Raw genomic sequence first — 10,441 nt, forward strand, 5'->3', positions numbered from 1 at the left:
TTAACCTACGAGCAGTAGCGAAAAACGCTTTATTCATTCGATATTTCAGTTGATATTTAATAATACTATAAATAAGCAATTTAGATAATTGTGATGGATTGTCATAAAATTTTGAAGTTGTTAATGAATTTTAATAAACGTATGAATTATTTAATAATTTAAAATGTCTTTGTAATTTTAACGTTAATGCAACAAAATTTTATTTTTTAGATGCCACAAATAACATAGACGATGAGCAGTTGAATGAAAAACTCGATGCAGCATATTCTTGTATAAATAAAAATATTTTGGACGAAATTTTACAAGATCAAACTACAAAAAGCGATATTAAAAATACAGAGTAAATTAATTAACATTTATTTGAAATGTACAAAATCTTAATTTATAAATTTAAAAGTATTTTCTTGAGAAATTTCATTTTTTAGGTGGCAATATCTTCATTTGATTTTATATACTATAAATACACTTTGCAATAGTGAATTAACCGACGAAAAGTCTGTAATTAATGTCGATCAATTTCGAGTCATAGAAATAGCAATAGATGTAGCAACGAGCATTGGAATATTACCTCAACTTAAAGTATACATGACCAAAATGCACTCTAGAAGATTCAACATAAAAGAAAATAATGACAACATAATCGAGGTAAATAATATAATTAAATATTCAAGTATTTAAATAATTAAATGCTTATTAAGGTATCAACGCCAACTAATGTATCGATAAAATTGACTTTTTTAAAAATAATAGTAAATAATTATTTTATTATGTACAAAAGTAATTTAACGCCTCAATTACATAAAAGAATTCAAAATATTATTTATTTGCTTCCTTCGTTATCTATAATTTTGTTAACTCGTTAAATGTCAATGGATTTTTATACATCTATTTACAGAAACACAAAATCTTAACTTATACGGTTAACACATTTTTGGATTGTTTTGATAATATTATTCTTCGACCTGCTTTAATAACTCAATTGGATTGCTTACTCGCAGCTTTATTGCAATTGTCGCATGCAGTATTAAAAAAACCAACAATACAAAATGTCGCTTCTAATATTTCAAGTTCAGAGTTCAATATGACAATTGAACTTTATACAAAGTTAAAAGGAGAGCAAGAAACTTTCTGTCAAAAATTACATAAATTGATTGCAAATTGTCCCCAATCCTTGTTAATTAAGGAACTAATGGTATTGATGGGTGTTAAAAACAATCCAAAATGGTTTCATGTAAATATTAAATCCTATTTGATCGATGGAATTATGATGGCTAATGGAGTTAGAGCACTAACATTAGCTATTTGTAATGAAGTTTCTGATTTGGGAAAATGTTGGGACAAATTAGATATTACAGCACAGCTTATAGTAACGTCACATGGATTAAACACGGAAAAATATTATGACTCAGTTTGTTCTCAGGTAATAATGCAATATTGATTAAAACATTATTTCAATACAAAAAAATTAATACCAAAATTTAATTGAATTTATTTAGATTATAGATATGTTAACTTTTCAAAATAACAAACAAGAGATCATTATAGCCAATTATTATATAAAAGCTTTATACGATTATAACCCTGACATATGTATTAATAAAATCATTCTTATTGTTATGGAACCACTTTTATTAAAAAATGTTAGTCAAGAAGATTCAAGTATAATTAAGACTGAAGATGAAGTATCTCTGTGTATCGAAAATTTAAGCAAATTATTTATCTCAATGGATGCTGAATTTAAATGCTTGCCATTGAAACTCCTATCGTTAGTCGCATTACCTTTATTTAGTCTTTATGTAAGCTCTTATAGGAGTATTTATGTTCTTCGTAAGCAAGTACGGCAATTACTTTTACAAATTCTTGCCGATGAATCACATAGAGAAATGATTTTTTCCATATTTTTAAATGATCGACAGTCTAAAAATGACGAGTTTGGTAAACAGTTGTGTTTTCAATTTGGAGTTAATGGAGGCTTTCAAATTATTTTAGAATCCGTTTTAATTGAACAAGAAGAAATTGTAGACTGCCTTTTTGATTTAGTAAGAAAAGATGGACACTTGTCATTTAGTTTGTTCACGTATCTATTAAAAGTATTGCCAAAAATAAATGAATTGTCAGAAGAAGTTCAGAAAGGAAAATTGTTGGAAACAACTACAGATACAATGATGAGAATTGAAAAACAAATATCAGCTATGAAATTATTAACTTTATTATCAGGTTCTACTCAAGTTCAAAAGGAGCAAATAAAAAATCCTGAGCCGCTTCTATATTTTATTAAATTTTTCTTCTCTAAAATTACTTCTACTTCTATAAATGATGATACATCATCGTACGAACAAGATATTAGTATATTATACATTGGTTTAATGTTGATAAAAATTATTTTAACAGAGAATTTTATGCATAATTGGGATATATTTCAAAAGTTTATCACTGACATTAAACAATTTGATTTCGAAAGTGTACCAGAACATATTGTTTCTATTGTCGAAGAAATAGAAATTATAATCAAAAAGAAAAACAAAACATCCCATTTCAGAAATTATTCTGATTTATCTGTTAATGCAAAAAATTTAAGTGAATTTGATAAAGCACTAGCCGATTTAACAGATCCGTTACTTCCAGTTCGTGCTCATGGTATTATATCTCTTACTAAATTAATTGAGAATCGTCACCCTGAAATTTTAATGAAAAAAGACTTCCTATTTTATTTATTTCAAGTATGTATATTATTATTTCAATATTCATTTTTAATCTTTATCTATTTCAAATTGAAATGCTTGTTTAAATATAGGAAAATCTCAATCATGATGATTCATTTATTTATTTAGCTGCTATTAATGGAATTTGTGCAATGTCCACAATTTATCCAGAAAAAGTTATTTTAATATTAGTACAAGAATTTATTGGTATGAGTGAACAAACTAGAAATCATGATTTGCTACCTGAAACTCGAGCCAAACTTGGCGAAATTCTGGTTAAAATAACAAGAGCCTTGGGTATAAACTGCTTTTTTAATTTATAATTAGTTTTATCATTACATAATTAATTTTTTTTTTTAGGTGAAATGACTCCGAAGTACAAAAGTTTATTAGTAAATGGTTTTTTGACGGGTACGAGAGACCCACATGCTCTTGTACGTTCATCGAGTCTTTCTTGTTTAGGAGAATTTTGTAAAATAATGGGTTTCAGGCTAGGAAATTTAATAACAGAAGTGAGTTGAATTTAATAGCTATTGATAAATGCGTGATGTAGTTCCAAGAAAATAAAAATAATCTCTTTTTTTAGATTTTGTATTGCATTGGATGCATTATAAAAACAGATAAAGACGACGATTGTCGACGTGCTGGGGTTTTAGTAGTAACATTATTGCTTCGTGGACTTGGTAAAGATACATTAACTCAATTAGGAGAGAATCTTGTCACTCTTTATCGAAGTTTGAAACACTTGCGTGAAAATGATAAGGATCCTGTTTTGCAATTACATGCTCAACTTGCCCTAGAAGAGTTTGACGACATTGTACAACAATTTTTATTTACAAAGCCAAAACTTGAAAAGTCAATTTTTTTACTTAAAAATTAGTTTCGTGTTAATATAATGTATATTCATGTATATTAATAATAGATAATCTATATTAATATATCATTTTGTACTTATATTATAATACTTATAAATAATAAAATTTACTTTATAATGTCTGATCATCCCTACTGTTTGCTTATTTATAAGAAATAAAAATTTTTTATAACGGTTTTATACACTTTAGTTATATTCTCTTAATCCTTGCTGCAAATAAACATATTTCAACACTTACGAATGCTAAAACCTTTTAAAATATATTTAAAATTTTTTTAACGAATTACAATATTATATTTATTAATTTTTGAAAACACTAGATGCCAAAAATATTTATTAGCCAAATATATTGAAGATTTATTTAATAATCAATCATAAAAATAAAGATTTCTTTTTTATAACTACAAGTTAATGTACAACGATTAAAATTAATTGAAATTTGATGTATACATAAGAAGTACGGCTAATTTACATCCTAACTTTTTCAATTGTAAACGTTAAAAAAATATGGTATCTTCCGAAAAAGCTCCAGCCATATGAATGGCATCTTTCTTGAGACTAACGTAAAGTCGGTGAGGCTGCGGAATCGAGCAAGACGAAGGTCGTGAAGCCGTTGCACGTAAAATAAACTCTTTATGGACAGGTGCTGGGAAAGATTTAAATTTTCCATCAGTTTTGATATCTGTATCGCTGGTACTGTTGGTCATCGTTATGTGCGCCGCCTGAAAAAAAAAAACAAAACTTCGATTCAGTAACGCAGAATAAATTCACAACTTATAAATAAAAAATTGTAAATTATAAAATTGATCGTAGGTGGTGAAAAAAAAAATATATATATATATATATATATATATATATATATATATATATATATATATACAATATGTACATTTGTTATAATTCTATAATTTCTTAAAAGCTGTTTATTAATATTAATAATAATAAGTAATATATTATATTTAATTTAATAATGCAAAAAATTAATTGTATAATATTCTTTCTTCAGATTATACTTGTGATTAATAAATGTTTTATAAGTCACCTTAAATGTTAATTTATACATTTACTATTTTATATGTTCACATTATATAATTGTAGTAATAATGATTAGTTTATAAATAAATAAATTTCTTTTTGTCTTTTTGTTTTGTTTTGATTTATAACATTATGATAAGATTGATAAAATATCTATACTAGATAAGCCTAATATGTAATAGCTATTTCTTTTTATATTATAGTGCAATAATATTTTTATCGATCAAATTGAAAAAATCTTATTTGACATATAAAATAATTTAAACCTTTAATTTTCATTTAAAATATAGTACATTTAATTATTGAGTTATGATAAAGATTATCATGTTGTTATCATAATGTAGATGTTTTATGTAAATTGATAACGAAAAACTTTATTATTCTAATTATTATCGAGGATACAAATGCATGCAATATATATATATTACCAAAAAAAAATCAAAACTTTTAGAGCTTATTATGCCGTAGAATGATGATTCGTTTCATATATTTAATGTTCCTCAGAAATCAATAGTACATCTGTCTATGGTAGTAAAAACTAAAGTTTCAACTATTTTTCTTTGTTTTTTTTTTTTTAATATTTAAACGAATGATCACTAACTATTATCAAAAGTCAGCAAAGTTTATTATATCTATAGAAACAAACCTTTTGAACATCGTAAAACATATTTGCAATACGGGTTCTAATGGCACTATTATATCCATTTGGTACAGAGGTTTTATTATTGCCCATCAGCGAATGAAGGAAAGAAATTAGCTCTTCATCCTGGGAGTCGCTGTTCTGGTCGGTCAGCTTTACTCGCAACGAATTCATTTGAGCTATTGTAACTTCGACCTTTCCAATGAGGCAATTGATCTCCTGTAAATTAATTGCTTCAACTTTTATTCGTAATTAATAATACACATTATTAATAATTTTTAGATTAATAATTTAATTTTTTTTTTTCCAAAAATAATTCAACATAATTTTATATACATATATAAGTAGAGACATATGGAATTAAAAAAAATGCTAATGATATATTTTTTTATCAATAGCAAGCAACAATTTAAGCATGCGTTTTTCTTGCACTGCTTATATCAAACGTAAACACAATGAAGTAAAAAAAAAAAAAAACTCATTTGGTGAATAAACTTTTAAGATTAAGTATAATGTAAACATATACGCTGCAATCAAGTTCTCAATCTCAAAAGGATATAGCCAATGTTTTTGCTTGTACAACTAACCGATTGCGTCGGCAATCCATGAATGGAGTGAGCCCGACCGAAAGTACTAATTCGCTTGGCACAAATAAGTTATTAGCACAAAAAAAAGGGGGGGAGGGGCGGTCCCCCGCGTAACGTAATGTTAATGTTACCTCGTAAGTTTGCAGCTTCTGGCGAATGGCTGTAGTGGCGGTCTGAAGTCGGTACCGTATGCTTTGCAAGTGGATTCGCGGCTCCGGCATCGGTAGAGCCTCGGCTACCTGGTCGTGCAATGTAACCAAAGCAGCATGCACTAGTACCGGAAGTAGAAGCTGACCAATCTGGCCGATATTCTTTGAAGCAAGATAGTGAAGGACCTTCTCAGCCTCGCGCGTGTCGTCAAAGAGGCGCTTCTGACGGTGCGCCGGCACCGGCTCCGCTGACTCCCACGTACTTGACCACGGATTATTTTTAATGAGCATACGTTGAGATAGGTGGCCGATTGGTTGACCCCATTGGTCCAGGCTATCCTCTGCGATCCAGTCATGGGGCGAGTACCATTTGATGAAATCATCGAGGAGAGCCAAAGGATTCGCTGCCTACCGAAACAAATCAACATGGATGAGCTCTTGTGTATCTCCTTAGCTGCAAACGAGGACACTTAACAAGACTCCACAGTTTCCATTTGGATATTACAATATGACAATTACAATTTAAATGTATTATCGATTAAAATTTCTATTACTTTTTCCATTAACCATTCGTTTATTAAGTGACAATTATTACAGAATGGAATCTCATTAGGTTCTGTGAACTCTGCAGGCTGCATTTAAGCAATTTTCATCCGAATATCTCGAATCTTATTGTCATTGAGAATGATAAAAGGCTTGTGATTTTTATCATAACAATACTATTGAGTAAATATTTTCCATTCGGTAAAGACACGCAACAAGACATTTTCTAAATAGAAGTCAACGAAATAATATGTGTTTTAAAAATTTTATTGACTAGATGAGAAAAATTATGGCTTCTGGTAAAGCGTACATTTTTTTTTTATACTCATCCGAATATAATAATCCAATAGAAAATTACTTTAGATTTGTATAAGCACGTACAATTTGCTTAATTATCCGTATAAGAATTTTTATTTTATTTTATTTTATTTTATTTTTTGTTTTTTGTTCTTAATGAAATATTATTATTGTTCAGCTTTAATAAAATAAAGGAGAGAGAAAACTTTAAACGGATGATCATCAAATTTTAATATAATTCTATGCAATGTCAATAATAACGTAGAAAATTAAAACTAACTAAATATAAATGACGATTCTTATCAAATGATTTGAAATAAAAATTAGTAGCAAAATATATTAAGAGAACTATGTTAAAGTTAACATGTAAAAATTATTTCGTAATGTTTTTCATTTATAAGTTGAACTAATTTGCGAATTGCAATTACGACCTTCAAGTATTCAAGTATTGGGCTACCAAATAAACATAAATATCAGTGTTAAAACTTTTTGGTAAGCATAAATTATTGGCAAACCTTGAAGGACTCCATGTCGGAAAGCAAAGAAGCGCTCATAAGTCGAGCGCGCATCATCGAGGCAGTTTTATCAGTGCCAAGCTGCATCATCACCTCGGCGTCCTCTTCTAGCTGATCCTCGGTTTTGGGCACAGGATCTTGTGTGACCGGTAAATAAAGGGCCTCACCCGTTTGAACGAGTCGAAGCGTAGGGTGTTTGGCTAATCTACCGACTGGACGATTCCATGGCGGATTTTTGCCGACGTCGTTTGCCTCTTCGTTCAGGCATTCGAAAAATTCATCATCCTCCGAGTCATCTAGAAACGGACCGTCAATTATCTTACTGTAAACAATGAGTTGGAATGATTTGCATCTCATGATAGTGTTGATACGATGAATTATTATATAAGATACATGGGTAGATTTATTTCATACGGCATATGTCGTGACAATGGAAGATCCCAGATTTGATTTCCAGATCAAGAAAAGCCGCTCGTATTTTCTCTCGATGTTCCCCTTTACGTAACATTACACTTTATGATACTTAAAATAAAGCGTATATAAAATGCTCATAATTATATTAGTGTTGATAAATTTTTGGAATAAACGTGTGAATTTAATCGTTAAAACAATGGCTCTTTTAATAATAATATTAGTACGGTAATAATTATCGAATCTGCTTTCTCCGTTATGTTTTTAATTATTCTATCGCACACGCACACGCGCGCGTACAAACACACACATATTATTTTCACTGCGTTTTATGTATTCTTACTATAAGAAAATATCAATATCAGTTGAACTTTAATTTGACTTTTAATTTGATGTAAAATATGAGCTGTATAAATCATGATTTTGTATGATGTACGATGTTTTATACAAGGATACGAAAGATAGTTGCTTCAAGCTTACAATAAACTATTGACTATTCTTTGTAAATGCTGAAATTTCATAGAATTTGATAAATAAATTTATCTTCATTTAGTATTTTAATGTAGGCAATTTTTATGCCGATAGTTAATATGATTAATATTTACATGTATTATCGGTACAAAAAATTTACACTTTGTAACTATAAATGTTGGTTAACTTTTGTTAATTTTATATCACTATTTGCAGAAACAAGTTGACAATCATAAAATTATTAATCGACATTGAATATTATTTTATAAAAAGAGATTTTCTTATATAATTTATTGCATTGATTTCCGGTAAAGTAGCACCACACAGTTCTTCACTTAAAAAATCGATACGCATATATACACTTAAATAAATAAGCATGTAGTAAAAGGGGAAAATTGTGAAGATTTAAGAAATATAAGAAATGATCATTGAATATAAAAAATGTTGTCTATTTTTCTCAACAAATGATGTCGGGGCAATTAGAAAGTACTAAAGCAAGTACGACAATATTATGAACTGTCGTTGTTACTCGATTTGTTAAACTTTTAAACTTACGTATAAATTTTGAAAAATTCATTACTGCATTCTTTATACTTACCACTACTTTCTCCTTCGTCGATAACCAGATTATGTTCTTTCCTTTCGCACTCCTCTCTCATCTTCTTTCGGGCGATGCAGCAATTTATCATCTACGTGAAAGAAAATTGTTATGAAATTCGAAAAAAGCATACATTGAATGGAGGTCTGGACTTGCTATAAGGAGACAAAAGCGGAGCCGCCGTCAGTTCCACGATATACACGTGAAAACGCGTGAAAACGTGAGAAATAGAACAATAAACTTTGCACGCGTCAGTACTTCTCGTGAGCGCACGCGAGCCCTGCTGCTATATACACTTTAGTTCGACTCGGTTTTGTATATATGAATATATATTTACCTGAAGTTTCTGGTGTAACAAGCAAGTGCGAACGCAATCAGGAAAACCGGGACCGATTCTGCAACAGACACATTAATAATAATGAAATGTGTATACATCATCATCATTATCACGACCGTAGCAATAAGCACTCCACACCAACTACCACCGCTACCACCACTAGCACCACCACCACCACCATCAATATTAGAATAAATAATTGTGATAGATTTATTAAATACTAAATACTAAATAAAACATTAAATACTATAATAATTCTTTAATATTTCAAGTTTTTAAATGAGATATGGATGTTTAATTAAAATATATTATGACAATAATTAGGAATATCCATCCCTTAAAATTACGCTAATTTTAAATATTGCATGTAATTGAAGATTTTCCTAAGATAGTATTCATTTATTAGAATTATTTGATATTTGAAATTATACTAAAACAAATTATTACTATGAATTTTTGTAAAAAATAAATAAATGATTATAAATACGACGATATATCTGATTTGTGCATACGCATACAAATTACATTATTTACTTAAAAAAAAATCTTTTTATCTAAAATAAAAACTTATTTTTATTCGTACGTTTGTCTATTTCACTTAAATTTTGAACGATATGACAATAATCTTTACCCTTAATAACATTGGATATATGTTTTTATTTTGATTTGTGATTCAAATAATGATGATACCATAAAAAATATAAAAATCTAAGGATCGATGATATTTAATTTTAGAGAATCGCTTCAATTTATAAATGACAAAAAGACGATGTTTCTTATTATTGAAAAATTTTTCTTTGTTCCATTCAAATTTCATTATCATGTTTCATATGTAATGTGAAAAATACTTCCCACTTGCTTATTGTTAAACATACACATGTATATTGTACGAAGACTTTCTAAGTTAGATTGTAATACAATCAGTGCTGTAATTGTATTTGTGTTGTATTATAAAATCATTCGGGGAGCAAAATTTCAAATATAAAATAAATCTTAAGTTTTTTTTATTAAAAATCAAGTTTTATTAAATCACTTAAATTGATCACGTAAATCTATATTATATATATATATATATATATATATATTTCATTTTATTCTCTGTAGCAGCACCTATACATCCAATAAATTCAAATTTATGATTATTTTATAGTTTAAACATAGTTTTAAACTAAAAACTTTTCTATCCGTATGATTTTATCCTTTTTAAGAAAAATAGTTTTATTTAAAGACGTTACATTAAAAAAATTCAAATAAGATTATATTATTATAACGTAAAATAAAA

General features: G+C 28.2%; 2 protein-coding genes across 2 annotated transcripts in view; one reads left to right on the forward strand and one right to left on the reverse strand.

The window, feature by feature from the left end:
* The first annotated feature begins 111 nt into the window (after positions 1–111).
* Positions 112–3,582, forward strand: Tango6 (transport and golgi organization 6). The gene is made up of 8 exons (XM_011495587.1): positions 112–139; positions 211–340; positions 426–645; positions 896–1,420; positions 1,497–2,720; positions 2,795–2,999; positions 3,063–3,214; positions 3,289–3,582. The coding sequence occupies exons 1-8, from the start codon at positions 124–126 to the stop codon at positions 3,580–3,582; spliced, it is 2,766 nt and encodes a 921-aa protein (XP_011493889.1). The 5' UTR covers positions 112–123.
* Positions 3,583–3,993: 411 nt separating this feature from the next.
* The window catches only part of Rab3GAP1 (RAB3 GTPase activating protein subunit 1), a 29,140-nt gene continuing 22,692 nt past the window's right edge, over positions 3,994–10,441 (reverse strand). Inside the window, exons 6-11 of the mRNA XM_011508238.1 lie at positions 9,160–9,217; positions 8,823–8,913; positions 7,343–7,638; positions 5,970–6,395; positions 5,258–5,470; positions 3,994–4,298 (exon numbers count right to left, since the gene is read on the reverse strand). Of these exons, the coding sequence (XP_011506540.1) occupies positions 4,074–4,298; positions 5,258–5,470; positions 5,970–6,395; positions 7,343–7,638; positions 8,823–8,913; positions 9,160–9,217 (1,309 nt within the window). The 3' untranslated portion in view covers positions 3,994–4,073. The remainder of the gene's footprint in view (positions 4,299–5,257; positions 5,471–5,969; positions 6,396–7,342; positions 7,639–8,822; positions 8,914–9,159; positions 9,218–10,441) is intronic.

Source organism: Ceratosolen solmsi, unplaced genomic scaffold, assembly GCF_000503995.2.
Source record: "Ceratosolen solmsi marchali unplaced genomic scaffold, CerSol_1.0 scaffold1, whole genome shotgun sequence".
NCBI classification, from domain to species: Eukaryota; Metazoa; Arthropoda; class Insecta; order Hymenoptera; family Agaonidae; genus Ceratosolen; species Ceratosolen solmsi.